The sequence below is a fragment of the Aristolochia californica genome, unplaced genomic scaffold (genome assembly GCF_029961685.1).
Source record: "Aristolochia californica isolate CCGP_79_NKW_82.1479 unplaced genomic scaffold, dmAriCali1.0.hap1 SCAF_4, whole genome shotgun sequence".
Taxonomy (NCBI): domain Eukaryota; kingdom Viridiplantae; phylum Streptophyta; class Magnoliopsida; order Piperales; family Aristolochiaceae; genus Aristolochia; species Aristolochia californica.
In genome coordinates, this window is record NW_027182103.1 from 3485217 (window position 1) to 3508460 (window position 23244).

At 36.5% G+C, this 23244-nt stretch overlaps 1 protein-coding gene across 1 annotated transcript; it reads right to left on the bottom strand.

Moving 5' to 3' along the window:
- Nucleotides 1–795: 795 nt before the first annotated feature.
- LOC137961917 (alpha-mannosidase At3g26720-like) lies at nt 796–22959 on the bottom strand. Its single transcript, XM_068808557.1, has 30 exons — nt 22944–22959; nt 22153–22633; nt 21958–22041; nt 21721–21809; nt 20806–20980; nt 20162–20281; nt 19992–20075; nt 19841–19912; nt 19155–19268; nt 18056–18156; nt 17557–17650; nt 17191–17358; nt 17012–17101; nt 16817–16882; nt 16659–16715; nt 15366–15585; nt 15102–15241; nt 14610–14678; nt 14470–14529; nt 14295–14366; nt 13379–13426; nt 12967–13086; nt 6425–6490; nt 5717–5829; nt 4336–4420; nt 3590–3700; nt 3421–3516; nt 3066–3113; nt 1848–1916; nt 796–1326 (listed from the first exon to the last, which is right to left on the bottom strand). The coding sequence occupies exons 2-30, from the start codon at nt 22345–22347 to the stop codon at nt 1093–1095; spliced, it is 3060 nt and encodes a 1019-aa protein (XP_068664658.1). The 5' UTR covers nt 22348–22633; nt 22944–22959; the 3' UTR covers nt 796–1092.
- Nucleotides 22960–23244: the final 285 nt, after the last annotated feature.

The window sequence follows — 23244 nt, forward strand, 5'->3', positions numbered from 1 at the left end:
GTTATGTTAGGTACAAGCTATAGAAGGTGATGGATTAGCAGCCCTAGACAAAGAGAAATTTTATCTTCTTTCATTTTCAGAATTCAGATACGCCCCTAAGGTAAGTCTCATCTTACCCGTTGGTCATAGAAGTTCACCCAGAATCTGACTCTGGTTCTCTTGTAAGGATCCTCTGGTAAAAGTGGAGCTTCTCTCCATGTCTCCTCTATGTATTCCAGGATGACGATTGACTCTGCAATGGGTTTTCCGTTGTGTACGAGAACTGGAACTTTCTTGTATACGGGATTGTATTGAAGGAGATTCTGGCTCTTCTGCCGAAGATCCTCTTCTGAATACTCGAACTGAATGCCCTTGAGCTTGAGAGCCAACTTGATCCTTGTGCAGAAATGGCTGGACCATGTTCCATACATCTTCCTTTCCTCCATGCCTCTGCTGCTGCTGCAAAATCTCCCTCTTCCTTGATCCTCAAGTTTGTGAAAAGTGAAGAAAATGTTTATTCCGTCCTCATTGTGGCAATTCGACTGAGATAGGATAACTGAGATAACTGAAATGACTGAGATAATCATCATTATTTTATCATGAACGGATAACTGAGATAATCATTGATCATAATTGGATAACTAAAATAATTATTTAATATATTTCGCACCAAATGACTATTAGTTGTAGATATTCGATAACTAATTGAACTTGGCAACGGTGTAAGAGCACAAATTCACTAGAGAAGAATCCAAATGAAAAAGAGACCATCGTAACAGAAGACGATCGAGTCTTCATTTTTAAGAAAGATTGAAATGAACTTGCTACCAGGTTCATTGTCTTACTCAACTGTAGTGTCCTTAAAAAATGTGTCTTTGCTGTAGCTTTTAAGGTCTAGGGTTTCTTTTGGACAAGAAGCTAGAATTTTCAACTAGGGAAAATATAATTACAGACAAGGAACAATAGCAAGGAACAATAGGCCCTGTAGCCTGGATCACTTTGCTACAAATATATGATATTAAATCACATCTTCTGAATCTAAAAGAGCCTCAGATGAATAGATACTGTAGATTCTCCCAGTAAGTATTTAAGCTGGCTATGAAATAGAGTTGTTCACTGAGAACATGTAGTGTTTAAATTGAGAGAAGAAACAGAATCAAATTTTAGGATGAATGTTCGGATTTCCATTGGTGCAAGCTCCACCACCAGTTTAGAAGGGTCAACAGGTCTTCCTCTTGTCACAGGGTCCTCCTCAGTTGGACCTTCAACTTTCCAGACTAATCTTTTCTTTTCCATTTCCTCCCTTCCTTGGTTAGCTGAAAGGCTCATCTCCGTGACTTTGTCAATCTGGAAGCATCATAAAAGTGAGAGTGGACACATGATTCAGCAAGTCATTCTGCTAAAACGATACATAATTCATCTTTACATTTACTGAGATGCTGCTTCTAATAGGTTTTTGTGTCCCAAAGGGTAGTTTTATAGGAGCATAATCTTGTGTGTGTGTGTGTGTGTATGAGAGAGAGAGAGAGATAAGGATAACTTGTTTTCTTCAACTTTATCCTTCATTGTCCTGATTAGCATAGATAATTTTTTTTATAAATGCTTTCGGTAAATCAGATAAATCCACTTAAGGATATCTATATGGGCTAAACACACTAAGCCAATCAGCCATTAGAAGGATGGCATTTGGTATACCCCTATAGTGTTCCAGCAATCAAATGAGAAAATCAAACAGTGTCTAGACTTTTGACTTAGAGAAGGTTCAAGGAACTGATTTCTCTACACTAAGATTAAGTAGGTAAATTGCTTCATTTCTGTTTAATGGCATCATATTCAGATCCTAGCTTAAAAAAATCAGCCGAGCTTACCTTTTTGCCAGAGAATAGTTTCCTGAGATCCACTCTTGCCATCACTGAAAGATCATTGTCCTCCCCCACCTTGTGATTTTCAAGAAAGTAACGGAACTTCAGGGTTCGGATATGCAGCTGTACTAATTCATTAGTAGAAAACAAGCAACTTCTGTACAGTAGCACAAGCAAAAGGACATGGAAATATACATAAATGCAACAATACAGAGTTCATATCTCACATAGCAAGGTTACATGCGCACTACAACAAGAAACCAAAAAGTAAAACAAGTGAAATTGAAGTTTGATAGAGCTCAAAGAAACCCTTAAGTAAAACATACATGGGAGTTTTAATTTTGATGGACACTCAGGAGGAAATCCAAGTCCTGCTGGAGGTGTGGCGCTATTAGGGACTGTTCTGGTCAAGTCGTGAGGGCGTGTTATTGTGAGTCATATGAGGCAGATCTCCATGCTCTTTTATGTGGTGTAAAGCAATGCTGTCAGAGTTTTTCAAGTGCCTTAGTGATTGAAGGTGATTCATCTGTGGTAATTTATGGTTTCATTCTGGGAAGTTTCCTCCACGGAGATTTCTTCACATATATGATCAGATCTTTGGAGTGTTGTTGGCATCTCAAGACTCGGTGGCTCCACACATTGTGCAGTGCAAATTCAGTGGCTGATGCATTAGCAAAACATAAAGCTGATTTTCTTGATATTTTAGTGGCTGATACTTTTCCTCTTAACGTTCATTAACTATTTTGGATTTTTCATGTAATTGTTGCATAGGGTTTCTATGCCAAAATGACTAACCACTTAGGAGGCCTATTGCTCTACCTTATAAATTACATTATTTTTTGTAACACTTCTTAATGTGAAACTTTTTCTGACTAAACACCTCCCTGCATGTCTAGGTTTACACATAACGGGCACACAACATGTCCACAATAGACAAAGAACTCAGCTCTCACCTCATAGGGCCCACACAATACAAATAACATGTGGAACACACATTGGGCTTCGGCCCAAACACAACCTGCTTTAATACCATAGAGAAGATGTAAAATAAGAGAAGAAAAACGAGAGAAAAGGAGAAGAGAGTGGCATTAAACACACTTTGTTTCTCTTATCCCTCTCTCTCTTCTCCTTCCTCTTCTTGCTTCTCTTGTTTTACACCTTTTTTCAAAAAAATATTTAAGTTTCTCACAATTAGCTGAATGAAAATGGAACAGATATTTCAACCTCATAAAGGTGTGCCAACCGAATAAGAACACTTCCGTCTCCAAGATCCTGCAGGAAAACAAGGAACTTAATAGGTTATAATGGGAGGACAAACATTCAGTTTGCACAAGTACACAAGCCCAAAGTATACTTGATCCAATGTATGTCAATTGGGTATCTATACAAACAAATGAATCCAGTAACATTAAATTTTCTAGGCCATTGTGATTATGTTAATTTCCTTTAATTTATTACCCCTCATGGCTCACTACTGAGTGAGAATGCATAATTCAATCAAATTTTAGTATGAATTTGCTACAACATTATGCTTGACAGTCTTCACAAGAAAATCCCTTCCAGAAAAAAGGAAACAAACCTGGAGGGTTATTAAAGCGATATTATCAGGTAGGCTGTAGGATGGATGTACTGCTGAGAAAGTAGGAACATGAGAAGTTGCCCAACTGTCCTCCCCCTGTAAAACAGAACAATTTTGAGGAGAACAGATCCGGTGAGCATGAAGGAAGCTCAATTAAATGATGAGTCACCTGCTCAGTAAATGCTAAAAGAAATGGGGAGTAGATCTCCTGGCCCAGTTTCCGGCGCCACTTTGCACCCTCTCCCATTGGATCAATTCGAAGATACAGTTTCCCTTGAATCTGTTCAAGAATTAAGATGTGCATAAACCCTGTGATATGTCAATGTACATTTGAAACTTGTTATATCCTTAAAGCAATGAAATAGAATGCTCTCAACCTGTCATCATTGCTTTATCAAACCATATAAGCTATAAACCAAACTATGCTGCCGGTAACATGCCAATACTTTCTTTTCTCTGAAAGAGGTCTAAGAACAACTTCAGGTTGTAGTAAACTTGACACAGAATGAAGGCACTAAAGCTCAGCTCTTAACCTAAAACAACCTGAGTCAGCTTGATTTTGAACTAGGAAATGTAAGTTCAGGTTACAGGCCAAGAAAAAAAAAAAAAAAAGGATTAAAATCTCAAGTTACCTATACTTATACAGGTGTAGAACACATTGGGGATCTATCCTAACAAAACCTACTTCCACAATACAGCACAACCAGATTGGACAGGAAACATTTCATCGACTAAACAATGGTCGTGAGACTGCTCACTGATACAAAAACAGAAACAAGAGGAATCTCAGGAAATCCAGATTAAAAGGATTGGATTCATGAAATAATTGCACAGTTGGTTCAAAAATAAGAAAAGATCAGAGACAAAAAAAGAAAAAAAAGGGTTTCTGAGCACAATTTCATAAAATATACTTACAGTCAATCCTTCACAATCATTCTGGGCGCACACCTCCTCATTTAGTGCTTCTCCAACACCTCTGGAATCATCATGAAGCAACCTCCTAACAGAACAAGTATTATGTTTAAGAGTTTTGTACTAGATTAGGCACACTCCCTGGAAGTACTATTAGGGAAATTTATTAAATTTAAAAATAATGAATAACAGGTAAAAAGATGAAATAAAAGCAGACATTCTAAGATATTTGAAGAATGAGCTCTCAGTTCAATAGTAGGATGAGTACTTAACAAATGCTATCCCTTGACACTTGGGTGTAAACTTTCTGAATCAACTTTTCTTTTCTAAATAGGTCAATATTATACATTTTACAATATTAATCCTCCATCAATTATAGCTACCACACGGGCAGGAAACAAGATGCCTAAGCACTAAGAACTTTGAAACGCCCTTCAACCTAAACAGAATTACTTGAACACAGTTATTGCAAGGGAAGAACAACTTTAGCATCCAGATAATAAAAATGCCCATACAATGTCAAGCAACTACTTATTCCAACATCTGTCAAGTTCTTCTAAACCAGGGTGTGAAAGAAGGACTAGATGATAGCTGAACCCATTGATTTGTCCAGGATAAGGTCATCCCAGGAGCTGCCAAGGCACTAAGTCGCTATTCAGATAAAAGCTCCAGGACACGGTCATCTTTGATGTCAAAGAAGTATGTTGTGTGTTACACACTAAATGACAGACATTCAGTCTACGGTGTTAGTTTCAGGAAAGGAACCTATAATTCCAAGAAAAAGTTGCTCAGGTATCTAAGGTAAGAGAAAGTGCCATTTTGGGGTATCATTTGCCATTTCTATATTTAGATAGTAGCTAGATAAGGATTTATATGTAAAGTAAAACAAGGGTTCTTAGTATAATAAGAGGATTTATATGTTAAGTAAGACTAGGGCTCTTAGTATAATTAGACTACTAATTGTTAGGTGAACTATTTGAAGGCTCAACAGTTCATAGATAGATCAGTTTCGCCATTGGGTCCAGAGTTGAAGCCAAAGAGCAGAGTTTTATAAGTCTACTTAAGCCAATCACAGGACAGGTTGACTTTCAACTGCATGCATCAATATATCACAATTATTTCTTTTTATTTGATGATCATCTTGTGAAACCAATTCTTAGTAACTCATGATTCCTCACACAGAATCACTACTATGCTGCCCCAGCCAAGTTGCAGCTAGGCTTCGCATGTTTGGGTTCTTGTTAAGAATCACTACAGAGATTCTTAGGGTTAGTTTGAATTAGCATCTTATAGGTAACATCAGATCCAAAAATCAAATAATAGCACAAGTACCACTTTTCAGGAAAAAAAGGAAAAAACTGAACCAAGAAATGAAACCTCACACCTATGAAGCATCAGTTCTACTTGCCCATCCATTATGCTGGATCCTCCAAAAGCCCTGTCAACCAACACTGAGAGCTCTGTTTTATTGTCTTGCAAGTAGATTCCAAGATTCACCTGAAACTCAAAGATTATAATGTAACTGCTTCTTTTCTATTCTAAAAAAAAAACAACTAAAAATCAACAACATTCTATGAGAGTTAGGAGCTAAAGCAACAATTCAAAAACTATGTATAAGGGATGTGCCAGTAGGAAGCAAGCTCCGAAAGGTAGTAAAAATCATGAGAAAGATACCGGAGCCCAATTGTGTACTACAAGTTTTTTACACAAGGTCACCAAATCCATATTACATACAATCTGTAAGTTTTAATAGAATGCTGATTTTGAGAAAGGAAGGTAAACAAACTTTAAAACAAAATTGATCAGGCTACAAGAAGACACTCATTGATAGTTGTATCACCAAGAAAAAGGACTTTGGAATATCACCAGTTTAAAAAGGACCCAAAAGAAAGGCAGCAGTTCACTCAAACATGCTTATGTTAAATATTTCTAAATCCTAATTCACTGTGTTCAAGTCATAATTTCATCTAGAAAAGGAATGGACCTACAAGCTCCCACATAGATATTTCAAAAAGTAACACAAACATGGACTTGATATGGTGAAAGTAATGATTTCCAAATCCCCATATGAAAAGATCACTTGCACACATACCGGATAATAGTTTCCAGAAATAGGTTGATTGACCTGCAAATCCCAATCAGATCTATAATCTCGAACCTGCAAAAAAGTTTGACATCACTTAGCATCAAATTGGAAATGAGTTGTCGACACTACTGAAGATGCAATAAATACACTAACATAGGACAGACCAAACTAACAGACTTAAGTGCAAAATTCACACTTATTTCCATCTTCATGTTTGACAGTTCTTTTAATAGCACAGTGTTGAAGAATAAATATGAAAATGTTTTACATTGTTCTCATGGAAAGGACTTTCATGGGAAGAAGTTGCGGCCAAGGATGAACTTTTAGTATTATTAGACTTCTACTTTGTTAGAATTTTTTAATCATTGTAGGACTTATCTTTTAAGATCGTACTTCGGATGTAAGTGGGATGCGGGTAGTTAAGTTTAACTCAAATTCTATGTATTCTCTCTATTATAAATAGAGACCCGGTGTAGTCAATTGGAAATAATAATTGAATTTCTTATCCAAAAATTCAACATTGTATCAAAGCAGGTCTGTGAGTTGCTTTGTCAACCCACAGAAACAATGTGTTCTTTTTCTTATTTGTCATTTTATTAGTTTTTTCTTTTATTTTCCCTTTATTCATTTCTTTCCTAGTACCTGTTTGTTGCTTTCGAGTTTGCACCATCATTCTATACTTTCTATACTACAAATTATACATTAACGGACAATTATTTGAGTTTAGTTTCCAACACAAAAAGAATTTTGTATAAAGAGAAATCGATATCTAAAACAACAAAGGTCGGGCAGTAGGAAAGATTTGAGTAGCAGAAAGTTTTGTTTTTGGAGACATAATGTGCTATCAAGAACAAAAATTCATATAAAGGATTATATCTTAAAGAAAGATCTATTAGTAAAAAGAAGTGTAGTGGCCTCTGTTTCTTTTTTTAGATGGAACTCCTTTTCTTGTTCGACTATGTTTGTATTTATCTATGGTTCAAACTTTGTCTTGAGAAATTGTCTCATATTTTGGGAGTTGAGTGTGTCAAACCCTTTAATTTGAGTTCCTTGATTATATGGGTGACTTTATTATGTCCTCAATGACTTGTTTGCTACCCATTGATATGGGTAAGCTTTTCATACGTGAAAGGTGCTTAGGAGGGTGCAAGTGGCACCCCAGCCTATTCAAGTTATTTTAGGAGTCCTAGTGTTGGGCTTCAATTTTATCTATCACCCATCCTTCTTTTGGCCCTTTTTTTGGGTTCTACCTACAGGTACAATTTTTTGAGAGTCATTATGTTTACTTATTTTCCTATCCATTTGTTTTGGAGGTGGTTTATTATTTGGAGGAGATGCATATGTTTTCTTCTTTAGTCCAAACTAGGGGCTCTTTGTGCTTTTGCTCCTCAACTTGAGGGTGAGAACTAGAGGAATATGATGGCGTTGGCGGAAAATTATTTTGAACCAAAGGCGTTATTGTTGACCAAACTATTAATACTCTAAATAAGGGGATGAATAGAAAATGAAGAATTTGCATTGATGAAGAAATTTTCAACAAAAGAAGATTGAAGACTAAAAATCTTTCTTTGCAAGTTGAAGTTACAAACTCCAACTCGAGGGGGATTGTTAAAGAATAAATATGGAAGAGTTTTATATGATTCTTGTTAAGGAATAGTCCCACATAGATTAGTGAGTACAAAGATCTTGAGTTTATTAGTTGGTAAAGAGGTTTCCTAAGTTGGCTAGTCATTTTGGGATAGGGCCTTGGACCCAATTTAACATGGTATTAGAGCAGGTACTCATATGTGGGCCTACACCTAAAAACTATCTACTTGTAGAGCCACAAAAAGGGCCTACACCTAAAACTATCCACTTGTAGAGCTACAAAAGAGGGCCTACACCTAAACTGCCTACTCCTAAATTATCCACTTGTAGAGCCACAAAAGAGAGTCTACACGTGAGGGGGAGTGTTAAGGAATAGTCCCACATATATTAGTGAGTACAAAGATCTTGAGTTATTAGTTGGTAAAGAGGTTTCCTAAGTTGGCTAGTCATTTTGGGATAGGGCTTTGGACCCAATTTAACAATTCTCATGGAAAATAGTCTTGAGAAAATACTAGTGTAGGGGTATTTTGGTTATTTCTCATATTATGTTTTACCCTAGTTTATGTATGTTAGTTAGATAAGGTTTTTAAATTTTTATGTTTCAAGTTTCATTCAAACAGGTCTTGTATTTTAGGAGTTATGTGGCTTTTTGTAACTTAGGGCATTTTTGTCCTTTCCATAATTTTCCACTTAAATCCCTAATAAAAGAGAGGAGCTTGTGTTTTTCTAGCATGAACTCCAACACAGCCAACACTGCTCCTTCTCTTCTTCTTTTAACTTTTCTTCTCTTCTTTCTTCCTCAAACCTCTTTCTTTACCTGGTACCAGAGAAGGGAAGGCAATCTTGGGCAAATTTTCTCTAATTTTGTGGCCTCTTCCTCTTCTTTCAGCAACTCTATTGAAGGTTCTTCTAGAAAGTTTGGATTGGTAGGGTAAAAACTCAACATTCTCACTTATCTGCCTGCCATAACCTATTGGTTGATGACTTCTATCAATTGAATGACTGCTGTTATTTGAAGCCCTTTAAGGGACTCTACTTAAAGACCTAGCTTCATCATTGCCTGTGCAGCCTACTTAGGGTCTGCGTCATCCTATGTTTGACAGTGGCTAGCCAATACACCCAAAAGGCCGATCTGTTAGGTGTGGAAAGCTACCGCCTACAAGAGTGGACGAAACCACTCTGACACCCACCCCGCCCATTCTTGACTGCCTCTCACAGGATTTGAACGTGGGACATGGCGTGCCCAGCTCTGATACCATGACAACGGCTAGCCAATACACCCAAAAGACCGATCTTTTAGGTGTGGAAAACTACCGCCTACAAGAGTGGACGGAACCACTCTGACACCCACCCCACCCATTCTTGACCACCTCTCACGGATTAGAACGCAGGACGTGGCGTGCCCAGCTCTGATACCATGACAGCACCTAGCCAATACAACCCAAGAGACCGATCTTTTAGGTGCGGAAAGCTACCACCTACAAGAGTGGATGGAACCACTTTGACACCCACCCCGCCAATTCTTGACCGCCTCTCACGGGATTCGAACGCGGGACGTGGCGTGCCCAGCTCTGATACCATGTCTAGAGGCTAGCCGATACAACCGAAAAGACCGGTCAATGGTGCAAGTTAATTCTTTCGGCCTGTCTTGCGCATGTTCCATGGTGCATTTGGCTCGAGCGGAATAATCGGAGATTTAACTCCAAAGCTAGCACCACAGACAACACGGCTTCTCATACCGTTAGCCTCATCTCGAGCTGGCTTCATACAAAGAAGGATTTTGCCACTCTATCGGGGGTTTCCCTTTGGGAAAATTGGAATTTGATCGCTCATATGTCTGGCCTCAGTAGAGCTCCGAGTATGGCTATCTGAGATCCTCCCCCTTGCGACTGCATAAAATTGAATTTTGATGGTAGTGCTATTGGATGTCCTGGACCAGCAGGAGCAGGTGGTGTGTTCAGATGTCACAATGGAGACCCTATTCTTTCTTATGCTGGACCGGTGGGCATTGTCGATTCTAATACTGCTGAAGTTAGTGCTCTGCTGTTAGGCCTCCAAATCTTCAGGGATCATCTCCATGGCAAGTTAATCATTGAAGGTGACTTGAAGACGGTTATTAGTTGGTGTTCCAAGGACAACCTCCCCCCTTGGCGCCACTGACCAATCACTGATAGTATTGCTGACATTGTATCTTCTACACATTGTAATTGGAATCTCATTCCTAGAACAGCCAACTCTTTGGTTGATAAATTGGCAAAATTTGGAACTTCCCAACAATCTCTCATTGTATGGGAAGGAGTCCCTCCTTTGTAATATGCTCTTTTGAGCTTTTGTCTTAATAAAAATCAGCATCAGTTAAAAAAAAAAAGTTGTTTAATTTTTGGACTTATATTTAAAAGTTGTGCAATGGGTGGAATTGGGATATGGATAGTTAAGTGTTACATGACTCTCAAAGCAACAAGTCTCACAAAGCTAGAATTAATATGGTGGGGTCATACAGGAGTCTCATAGGAGAAGGTCTTACAGAAGAATTTCAATTAAAAGTGTTTTAATATATTAGTCTTCTAATTTTGTTTAGTTGTGTAATTGTTCTAGGACTTAACTTTTAAGTGTTAGACTTTAGGTGTAACTTGGAAATGGCTAGTTTAATTGTAATCTAATTCTACTTATTTCCTCTATTATAAATAAAAGTTCATTGTACTCAGTTAAGAATAAGTTAGTGAAGTATTTCACTTTTCCATAATCCAACATGGTATCTAAGCGGGTTCTGTGAGTTGACTCGATCAATCCATGGAGATAATGTGATCCTTTTCTGATTTATCATCTCTAGTAGTTTAAGTTTGTATTCTATCTTTTTTCTTCCTTTCTTATCCCAGTACCCGTTGTTTCCTTGGTGTTCGTACCTTCATAATGAAGTTTTCATATTGAAAATTATATATTGATGGAAAAATCTTCGAGTTTCATTTCTAACACCAAACAAATTTTGGCAATCGGAGATTTCTAGAAAGAGAAATCAATATTTGAAATAGCAAAGGTCAGGCAAGAAGAGAGGTTCGAGCAATAACAAAAAACTTCAATTTTCGGGCCATTTAATGGCATCAAGAATGAGACTTCATATGGAGAGTTATATATCAAAAGAAAGATCTGTAAGTTTATTTTCTAACCTATAAAACTAATTCTCAATCTGAATTTTCTAGATGGAGATATCAATATCGAAAAAGTCAATGGTCATGCTGACCAAACAAGAAAGACTACTCAGTTCGGTCAATGTTGTTTTCAATTTTTACAATTTTGTTACTTGGTTGTGCATCTTTCGCATTGTCATAACCAAATATTATGCTCACTCCCCATAAATTCTTTTAAGGTCATACTTGGTCCAACTTGTTTGTTATATTTACAATTATACCGTTACAGTGTCCCGTGTTTTTTCTAAAAAAGAAGAAGAGTGTCATATTCTAGATTCGTTTGGAAGTATGAGGGTTGGATAGTTGTCTTCTTTTGGTTAAAGTTGTTTTCCTCAAGTATTTCTTCAATTTATCATTTTTTGTTTTCATCACTTCAGAGCAATGCCTAGAGCCACTACCTAAAAGTATAAGAGTACGCCTAACATCCAGCTTGAGTCATGTCTTTTATTCTTCATCCAAGAGGTGATTGAAATATCCTTAAAAAGTGAGTAATCACTTTGTTGTGCCCTAAAGTTGGGCCAATTTTTTTCCTTTGAAATTGAGCAAAGTGTGTTTTAGACTATGATATTTTTTTATTGGTGTATGTAGCTTTGTTGTACGGTTAGGAGTGATTTTCTTCTCTCATATTGTGTTTTGTCCAAACTAGGTCCCTACATCTTTTTTATCCCTAATTTAAAGGGGAGAAGTAGAAGAAGAAGTACAAGAAAGAGGTTTCTTTTTCACATATTGTGGTAATTTTATGTGACCAAAATATTCAAGAAATGGGGAGAACAAAAGATGAAGATTTTACATCTATGAAAAAAATTTAGCCAATGAAGATTGAAGACCAAGAATCCTTTACATTACAAGCTAAAGTTATAAATTCGAGCTTAAGGGAGAATGTTAAAGTGCAAATATGGTAGAGTCTTATATGACTCTCACATCAATAAGTCTCATAGAGCCAAAATTCATATGGTGGAGTCTTACGAGAGTCTAATAGGAAGAGGTCTCATAGAAGAATCTCAGTTAAAAACGTATTAGTTATATTAGTCTTCTAATTATATTAGTTGTATAATTGTTCTAGGACTTATATTTAAGTGTTAGACTTTGGGTGTAACTAGAACATAGGTAGTTTAATTGTAATTTAATTCTACTTATTTCCTCTATTATAAAGAGGCTCATTGTGCTCAGTTAATAATAAGTTAGTGAAGTATTTCTTTTTTCTAGAAATTCAACAGATGTAAGACACTTTCAACTTAATATTTTATTCCTTTGCAAAACCGATCCTAATAGACCAACATTGCACAACCCACAATGACCTTGTAGTCGATGGTTTCACTAGGATCTGACCAACCTTATCCTTTCAAATAAGAATATTATACAAACATCAGTTGCAACCATGGGGTTAAGACTTGGAATTGGGAACCGACTCAAGTCCCTGAAATTTCGAGTTGGACCACCTATGTCAGATTTGGACCCGATGGACTTGGGGCAGACTCAGGGCGAGTGAGGAGGGGCTCACCCAAATTAGAAGGGCAAGTATGAACCTCTGATCCAACCCACCCCTTCTCAAATGAGTCAACTCGACTGATTTGCAGGTCTACTTGCTGAAATGAACGCCATAGTCTTATTTAGTGAGAGAAAATTTAATCATAATGTGAAGTCAAGGAATGGCATGCGAAAGAGTATCTGAATTCAAAATATAAAGGCTTAATTAGAGATCCACCTGTAGAAAGTTCAACGGAACAATCATATTTGATGTTTTATAAGCAAAAACAAGGAAAACAACAACGATACCCTTTTAATAAAGTCTCGCCCATTAGAGTCCGTGAAGAAAGTTTTGTTGGTCAGCATTGTAGTCTTAATTTGAGTAATGATCTCTTTCCCAATTCCATCATCAACAGGTATAGGACCAACCTACAATAGAGGAAACAGTGTTACTGAAGAAACAAAATGGGTTTAAGTAAATTAGATCGGCTATCCACCATAAACCATCATCACTGGAATAAAATACGCCAGTATCAGTTTCTTCAGCAGTATTGTCAGGGCCTCTGCCATAGCACTAGTGAAGAGAACAAGACCAGAGGTCATATTATGTTACATCTGTCATCTTCACCAGTGATCACAAAAGCATTGAGCAAAGGAGCCAGATCTCATTGAGAAATGAATGTTCAGCAACACAGAAATCTACAGAGCAGAAGGTCATTACAGTGAAATCGAACTCAACATGATCCTTTCCCTTGTACACTCGTGCAATCTGCAAAAAAAATAATTAGTAATAAGAAAGAGTTGAGATTATCATGATTCTTTGCATTGAAACATTCTATTGCAACCAGAACAACTATTTGATATGCCTCTCCCCCACCCAGTTGCCCACCCACCAAAAAGATTTTTTTTAATTTTATTTACTTATTTGAAATTTGAAATCCTTTACCCTAGTGAGACTAGAACCCAAGACCTTACACAAGAAACCTCCAATTTGACCATTGAACAAGAGGACCAAACAATTCTTTTTTGAAATGATGAGAACTTCATTAAGAGAAAGAAGAGAAACAAATTACAGCAATACAAGATACAAAAGAGGAGGGAGGCAAGCCCAAAGCACAACCATCTCAATAAAAATAACAAAACAGGCCCAAAGACTTAGTTATCAAACAAAAGAGACAAATATGTATTACCAAGAATTATAACATCTATTAATTGCTTATTCTATGGCACCATATCCTTGATCCCAAATAAATGGTTTGGACAACCATATAATTAACACCATAAATGTCGAATTAAATCATGGCAGTAGCAAAATAAGATTAAATTTTGGCCTATACATTTTTTTTCACCATCAAGATTTAATTCTTCAAATTAGCCAGACTTTATATCACAAAAATTTCAAAATCAAGAAAATTCGAGTTTCTCTATAAATTTTATAATAAATCCAGTTAAAAGTAGGTTTCTGAAAAGCAATATCTTCAGTTCTATGAAAATATTGGAAATAAAAGTGAGACAAGCTGGAACCAATTTGGAAAAAGAAAGGAATATAGTAGATGAGTGAATCAATACTAAAAGCATGCAAAGAAAAAATCAACTAGTAGAGAATCTACTGTATTCTTTTAACGCAGCTAAAGTACCTGAGATATCCATGGATTGATTCTCTGATGCAGTTCATCTAACAATGGACCCCTCACAACAGTCAAAGGCACCTGAAAAGATGAACAACAGCCTAAGGTAAAGAGAGGAAAAATAGAAGCTCCATTCTAGTTTTAGCCATATGAAAAGATTAACCAGTAGAAAAGTCAGGTATACCTGTCCTTCAGGATTTAATTGAAAAGTACCATTGGGACGAAAAACATATGCTCCAGAGGCCTAATTCAAGTACATAAACCACATATTAGAAAGTCAAAGCCAGCTGGTTTAAAAATTAAGAATATCTCAGAAAAACCTACCTGAGGATCTTTGCCACTTCCATCATCTCCACTATAATAAACATATGAATGCTCTACAGATTCCTTCACCTATAATAATCAACAAAAATATCATTGGAAAAGTGGGTGCCTGAAGTTTTTTACATATAGTTTGACTGAATAAAGACACGCAGAGCTACATCCTAGACAGATGCATGAAAAAGGAAATAATACAATCTAATAAATCAACAACAGGGAAGACTTCAAAACAAATAAAATATTTACAAGTCCCAGTACAAGTTGAATCATGTTTAGGGAAGCGAATCAACATGAGGATTTACTAATAGATCAAATGTTTGGTAAACATCTCTTGTCATCAGCATCTCATTACTGTTCTTTTTCCTTGGTCATCTTTCATTGCTATACATTAGGTAGAAACTCAGCTGCTTTCAATAAGAACTGATTGAAAGTGTATTAAGGAACTTATGGCATCAGGAAGTAAACAATTAAGTATAAAAGTATCAAACAACATACCAAGCTTTTGCTATTAAGATACTGAGTAAGTTTGCCTTCATTTGCAGTATATGTAAGCTTTAAATCTCCTTGCCCAATTTCAATGGTTTCACTGTCACTTCCTTGTAATGTAAAAACTTTTGATAAAATTGACTTAGGACCTGCAGTTGAAATATGAGTGCATTAACATTTTACCACCCACAATCTGCACCAATTCCCATTTAAATGACAAAATGATCATGGAGCACAGTTAAATAATCATAGTTATGTATTAAAGGGTTAGACCTGCTGGTGGTGCACTTGAAACAATGTAAGTGCTAAAACCAAGAGGAGGCACTGCTGCTTGAAACGCAAGCCAATACTTAGGTCCATCATTTGGAGAAATGCCTGAGTATGCTTTAACATAGTAGTTCCTTATGCGGAGTGAAGCATTTTGTACAGGTAAAATCTGGGATTCTATTTGTCTTCCTTCAGAGTCCATAACAACAACAGAATCACTAATGACCTGCAAGATGAGGAACATGGCTTTAACCATTAAAGAGAAGATAACTTCTTCTTCAGCTGTGTATGAGTGTGCCTTGTATGTATATGTGAATACACATAGAGAGATAAATGGGCAGATAGACAACAGAGACAAACAGAGAAACAGAGAGTTAGACAGATAGACAAATAGAGAGAAAGCTAGAGAATTCAAAAACAATTAGATTTTCTACCAAATGAGGAAATTGTTTTTATATGAAGTACAAAATTTTGAGTTTGGATCACATGCAAGCTTGTATTCAAGTAATCCTGCAAATTTGTGATACTTTTTCCCCCTCTAGTTGAGAATATTAGGGCCCATTGATGCATATCAGTCTCCAATTATGCGTACTTCCCACCAGCAAGGTATTCCTGTGAAGTATTGCAATCACATGTACATTTGTCTAAACATGATACCTGCAAATGCATGGTATTTTTTCCCCTCTAGTCACATGTGTTTTTCAAAAAGAATTAGTGACATATACATATATTTTAGTGGCAGAAGATTTTTCCCTTAAAGGGACTCCTGATCCAAGATATACTCATTAGATAAGGGCATATTAAATAACTGGTCCAACAAATTGTTCAGATGACTAATTTGGTAATTGTTTCAGTTTTTTACTGAGGAAAGTAGTTGTACCTTTTTAATGTTTTGACCAATTATATCAAATATCAAACTGACTGACAAGGGGATCTGTTCAGTTCACTGTCCAGGATAAATAAACATTTGGCCTGCAGGAGTTTTGAAATATTTTAATATTCAGAATTATTTTCGTATTTTTCTTCCAAATTATGTTACCCTTACAGTTTGACCCTTTTTTCCACCAGATTGACCAGTTGTTACCTTTTGTAAAACAACTTTTTAAATTTGAAGTGGCTCACACAGCCTTTTTATGACATTCCAGTTTAGGATAGAGTCAGATAGCCAAACTTGATTAACCAGTCTTTTCCTGCTTTCAATGTATTGATCACAAGGGATATATTGCTTGATAAAAACCTAGTTAACAGAATATGACAGGATACAATTGAAAACAGAGAAGAGCAGATGCTAATTCATACAGGTACTCGTATTATGTCTTCCCGCTTCCATCCAAGTGAGTTATAGACAATAATTACCTACAAAGAACAAAATATGCATCATTGAGAATTGATATACAAAGAGTACCCGTTTTTCATTTGAGATCTTCAGAAGAAATGAGAAGAAACATTGATCTCACCAAGCCATTTGATCGTGATAAATCAATCTCTGATGCTGGACAGTAACTTATATTCAAAAGAGGGCACTGAAAAAAGAAATGTATGCGTAAATATCCCTCTGCAATTCAACCCCCTTATGATTTCATTGGCATGCCCTTTTTTTATGAAATCATTGACATGCCATTACTGGTTCCTTAGCAAAGAAAATTCTGCACCTGTGCAAATTTTGTTGATGGATTGCTACATCCAGTGCTTGAATTTTTCTCTGTTAAGCAAGCAAGTGAAGAGTGAACCAATGTTTCAGCCTGCATCCAAATAGGTTTCACTTCATTTCAAGCATAAAAGAATACATATTAGTAGAACAAAAATATTTTGTTGCCTAGTAAGGCCAAACCTCTGCATAGCCTATATAGAGCCGTTGTGCATAATCATTAGCAACATGCTGCCTTTCTGTTCCACTAACTGCATCATGATGTTGAGCAATAGCCAAAGCATCACCCAGTGGTTCTGTTGTGGGCCCGGAAGCAGTTCTCCCTTTCAGAAACTCCAACTGTCTTGCTGCCTGATTGTATAAAGAAATGTTAGTATAAAAAGAGAGAAGTTACAACGAAGGCCCTAAGCTCGATGCCTGTTTTCATTAATTTTCTGGTTGTAGATTGTTAGTTTTAAAATAAAAATTAAAATATTTATTAATTGTGAGTACAAATGAGAATGTAAGTAAACTAAGATTCAAGGTTGATAACAAGAGCAGAGCTATTACCAAATAAAAACCACTCATCAACCTCACATAGAGTTTAAATGCGGGTCTACTCGTGAAGTACCCCGTCCAATATGCATTTGGATGATCTGCATATCTGAACTTCAAACAATAATTATTAAGCATCAGATGGAAGCAAAAGAATAGAATAATTCACCAACTATATTTTCTTACTGTGTGATTCTAGCATAGGACAGATGTAAACATGAGAGAGAGAGAGAGAGGAGCATTTAGTATGATGACACTGCTCCACCTTTGTCTTGAAATCTCTTCGTTCAGCCAGAAACCTTAAATACCAAAGTAACAGGAATGCCCTAGTTTGGCTAATTTTAGACTGGATTCTTTTGTAGGACTTGACATATTAGTTTCTTCTAGGAAAGCTTTTGGGATTTCCAATAAAAAATCAAGTCATGCTGATAAGCATGCGACCAATTTTGTTAACAAGTACATTCATCATTTTTCCTCTCAAAACCTCAGCTGTATTTGCAATTATGTGACTTACGGGAAATAGTCATCCACCTTGAGCGGCCATGATTCATTTGTTGCATGTTTTGCATCAGTGTAAATGGATGGAGTTGAATACAGTGCATTTACACGCCCATCCTAAAAGGCACCAAAACAGTTGATTACAAAACAGAATGAACCATCTAGTTGCAGTAATTGATTGTAATGTTTTCTTGTTAGAGAAAGAACCAAAAGACACAAACATTAACTCTGGATACTGATTTTCAACAATGGAACAGGTATACCAGATGACTTGAAAAATAGAAATAACAGTAATCTCATCAGATTCCACCTTTACCAGAACATAAAAAGCAGCAAGGTGTGGATTGGGCCTTTAGCTGTTGCGTTAAAGTCTCAGCAGGGTATGAAATCCACCATTTAAAAAATCAAAAGATATGTAACTTCGACAATACACCTCACCTATCTTCTTTAATTAATATACTATTTATGATCAGTTGAAGAGTTTAGGGCAATTACTAAAAGTGATTATGTTCTACCGCCAAGGCTCCCCAAACTAATTTTCTTGGCATATTATGTTAAGAAAATTCATGCACAACTAGATCCAATTTTTCATTCAACTTATAAACAAATATGGAGAAAGAAAGATTCCACCTTCCTACTACCTTTTTTTTTTTGAATTGATGTTGATTTTATTAAGACAACAGCTCAAAAGAGCAATTTACAAAGGAGGGAAGCCTTCCCACACAATGAGAGATTGCTGGACATGTTCGCGAACATGCACAGTCTATGAGTCCTAAAGGATCAGATATGTTTATCTGATTAATCAATGTCCCCTCAAATACTACAATAAATCTTGAGTTCAAATTTAACATGCAAAGGACCTTAGTTCACAATAAGTTACAGTTGTTTCGGCACATAGGTCACCTAAGTGATTAGGCTAATTCTAAGACCAATAAGTGTTTCACATGCAGAAATTACAGAATTGCATATAAAAACATTATTTTGTAACCAAATATTATTAGGCAAACAAGAATAAAGGAATAAAAAACGAAGGATAAGTTCACTACTATACAGTTGGTTGAACACCTTAGTTCTAGTGCTCCCATAAAAGCTGTTTCTGGAGGTAAAACTAATACCTTGTTGACATAATGAATAAGCTTGTCCATCTGCCTGAACCATGAGTTAGCATACTGATACCTAAAATCAGTCCCCATTGTCCACATAATATGATTTGTACGAGTTACATTAGCCTGAGAAAAGAAAATGTCACATACATGACATAATGATGATATATCAAGGAGCATAGCAAAAACCACATGATTCTTATATTTCTGCATTTTAAGTCAAATTAAACTTATATGTCTCAAAAAAGACTAATGAAACTTCTGGAGAGGGAAGAGTCGGGTAGGGTGGAGCCACAGAGTTGGTGCAATTTTTTTTAATGCTGTTGAGCTAAAAATATATTCTAGAAGTTTTCCAGTAAAAGATATAATTAAAACATTACAGCAAGCAACTGAATGTGGACAAGCAGACAATTCGAAATGGCAAGCAAGCTTGATAGCTACTAACTCTCGTGTCAACCTCCAAATCCTTATTTATAGACACATATGTAAGTAAACAAATCTGAATGGCTACAAACCCTTGGTATGCTGCATAAAGTACCATTGCAAGCTCTCACACTGGACACAAATGATAATCTAATTAGACAACAATAATCACATTGGCCTTTCAGTAAATCTAGTTTGTCGATGTGAGCGCTCTAAAAATTAGAATTGATCGGAGGCATGCTTATTTTGAGAGAAAACAACCACTTCACTGTTACCTGCATCTCAGCTGCAGCTACAAAGTCATTCACACGTTCTAGAACATTGTAGTCAAATAAAAGTTCATCATCCTTCATTTGAAAAAAGAAAACATAGTTAGTCTCTGAGGGAAGATTAATTTGTTTATGCCATTGGTGGCAAAGCGTAAACCTGAACAACAGGAGAGACATCATTGATTTCAAAAGAAAAACCACTGGGAGGTTCGTAATGCACAGGGAAGACACCAGTAAAAATCTGCAAAAACAAGTGAGATCAATCAAATTCTGCAACAAGACACCTAAGTTGCCATGAAAATCCAGGCAGAAACAAGTGTAGATCACCTGTGAAGATGAGCCAAGGGTCTTTGAACCGCGCCATAAAACCTCAAGACTCTTCAGCTCTTTCCGCTTTGCTCTGTCTTGGTAATCAATCCGTGCAAAAAAAAGAGAGTCAAACCCAACCTACAAGTCAAAGCGTCAGTTGAGAAAGCAGAAATGAAACACCAAGAATGTATATTACTAACTTCAGACAAGAGTTTATGCAGGTTTTAGTTGCATGGTTCTGCAATACATGTTGTTTTCATTGAACTTGCATTTTGGTGATCTGGAAACTGTCTATAGCCAGTATCAACAATTTAAATGGGATCCATCCAGGCACAAAACAAGTAGAATAATAGATCTTGGACAGTAATTGGCATGATTACAGAAATAAACTATGCACAAAGACTCAACGGAAGTTTATCTGATCACTGATTGGAAATACCTCTGGTTTATAAATGACAATAGGTTTACAGGTTTCAGAGAGGAGTAACACCTAAGAGTGACCTCTTGGAAAATTTTAGGGATGCCAATGCTTGCTTAAAAACCAGTAATTCACAACAGGGGGATACAGAAAGTTGAATGCCTCAAAATCTCTCTTTCCGGCAAAATGGTCCGACACTTATATCGACTGATCCATCAATAAACAACCAAAATAAGAAGCATACCTCAGCCCCTAACAGATATGCTTGAACTGCGGAATGTCCAAATGGGTCAATCTGCCAACCAATTCTAGGAGTCTGACCAAAAACCTGCTTTATAAATCGGTGCCCAAGGGTTGTCTGATCAATCATATCAATGTAATGTGGCACCGCTTCATCATGCATGCACATACCACCATTTCTTTCATAACCAAACAAGGAACCAAATGTTAATTAGTGAAATAACTGGCAGGGTTTCATTCCTGTAAAAGAACATGATATCTTCAATATCCATTCAAGAAATTATTCAAGCACCGTTTATGTTTAAGTCAGGACTCCAAATGCAAATTAGAGCAATTTAAAACCTAGCATGTAGCAGAACATTAAAACAATTTTCAAGTGTGCTAAATGTCAATCCCAAAGCAAACTAAGGAGATACTTACACATGATTATAAGAAGTGGAGTTTGAGAGGACTAAATCATATGCACGCATTTAAGGCCAAATTTCAGAGACAGAAACAGTTACATCTTCTTTTTCACCTTTCTGTTTCTTCTTATCACTTCAATATTTTTTTCTCAAATAGTCCAAACTCTTTTCTTAAAGATATAAATCCTTATAAGCTGTATGAACATTATCTAATGTCTGGACAAGGGATCTCCTTCCTCAACATCGGCAAGTCAAGGAGAAGACAAGAATTCACAGTAGAGTTGATTCTCATAAACTTAATTTCCTACATGACCTGTTGATCACGGTGCAGAAATCCACTTAAAAGCAAATAATTTGGAAAATATTTGTATATTTTCCAACTCAATTACCCTACTCTTCCTTGCATTTTTTTTACCATTAAAATTGCAGGAAGAAAATGAGGAAGCGAACAGACTTTTTCTCTAACTAATTCAAGCAAAAAACACAAATTAATAGAAACAGAAAGTAGATCTTACATAAACTCTAGCTGGCCAGAGCTAACAAGCTCTTTGACAATTGTTTGAATTTTTTCACTCTGCTCTCTCCACCATCGCTGGAAAAATGCCTGGAGGAGTAAAAGCTCAATCAGGGATACCAAAGAATCAACAGTACAAGCTCCATTAAAGAAAACAGATTAAAAATTTTTCAATGCTTGTTCCTCAGCGAAAACTTCATTAGCATACTTAAAAGGAGTGAAAGAAAAGAATTCTCACAATTTCAACATAGATGAATTTCCGGTTTCTATCAGCTAGCAAAGCTGGAACAAAAGAATCCAAAATATTCTGCACGCACGCTCCCTATTGAAAAATAAACAAAAGTACAATCCTTAAGGCTTAAATTGAACTCACATAACAAAGCAAAATTATTGAATCATAATCTGAGAAACGAAAAGTAAAAGAAACACCCACCCTTATGGTATTATTGGCGCCAACGTAATACTGATCAACTGTCTTCAACCATCCGACATCGTCATGTGTATGCGGAACCAAATGAACATTTATTTTTCCAGGAACAATCCTCTGAGAAGTATTATACGCAATATACTTGGACTCCGCGCAGAAAATAAGCGTAACAAGCACCAATACAGTAGCTCCGAGCGCCATAAATGTTACAAAACGGGGCTCTTCAGCTCAAATTAGTAAAGATGGCTCATCAATCAACTAAAAACAAGGGGGATCCTCAAAAAGGCAAACATCTCAAATTTGTAAAATGTACACTCAGAACTCATCAATCGAAATTGAAATGGATTGAACGGCGGTCACGGAGTCCGATTGACCATGTAGCTTGCTTCGTTGAACACGGAGAAGCAAAACCAGTATCAAGTGAGGAGCTGAAAGGTCAATTCAATGATGCAGTCGTTGGCGTACAGTACAACCAAGGTCTTCCCACCTGTCAGAGAAATCGATATTCTGGCACTCATAAGGGATCCGACAGCGACATTAACAATTTTTTTAAGACAAAGTAGTGACAGGCCTTATCCAGTTTTTTTTTTTTTTTTCCTACGGGAACGTGTACATAATCGACATTTTGTTCTTCTAATTTAAGATGTATATATACGTAATCTTTACAGTAGCCCTAAGCGATGCTAATGTTGTGAAGCCTAAGCCGCACATATTCAAGCTTAGAGACACTGTGGCCAAGCTTATTGAAGATTGGAAATTTGGCCATAGAGAGGGAAAGAAAAGTTGCAGAGACTTACTTTTCCACGTTCACCTCACCTCTGAGTAATCTTAAAGAAAAATTCTTGGTGGTGGAATATTTCAGTCACTTCCTTTGCTTTATGATGTAGTTGAAGCTTTAACAATTTGCTCCTTTTGGCTTGTTAGTGGCAACCTGACAAATTATTAGGCCCTAATACCCATTATTTAGCCCAGTTTAGTGTTAATAGTAAAGTCAACTTTCTGAACCACTGGTGTCCAAGAGTCATTTGCATTCTCCACCATATACCACTCAGTTAAATTCAGTGCTTCTGAGCGACAAATCATGCATGCTTATTCCGT

Excerpts from the sequence above, each read along its gene's own strand:
- LOC137961917 (XM_068808557.1), bottom strand. The coding sequence starts at position 22,347 with ATGGCGCTCGGAGCTACTGTATTGGTGCTTGTTACGCTTATTTTCTGC. Across the intron at positions 20,981-21,720 it reads TCTGGCCAGCTAGAGTTTAT|AAATGGTGGTATGTGCATGC; the intron begins GTAAGATCTACT and ends TGGTTATGAAAG. Across the intron at positions 1,917-3,065 it reads GGTTGGCACACCTTTATGAG|GTGGGGGAGGACAATGATCT; the intron begins GTTGAAATATCT and ends GAAAATCACAAG.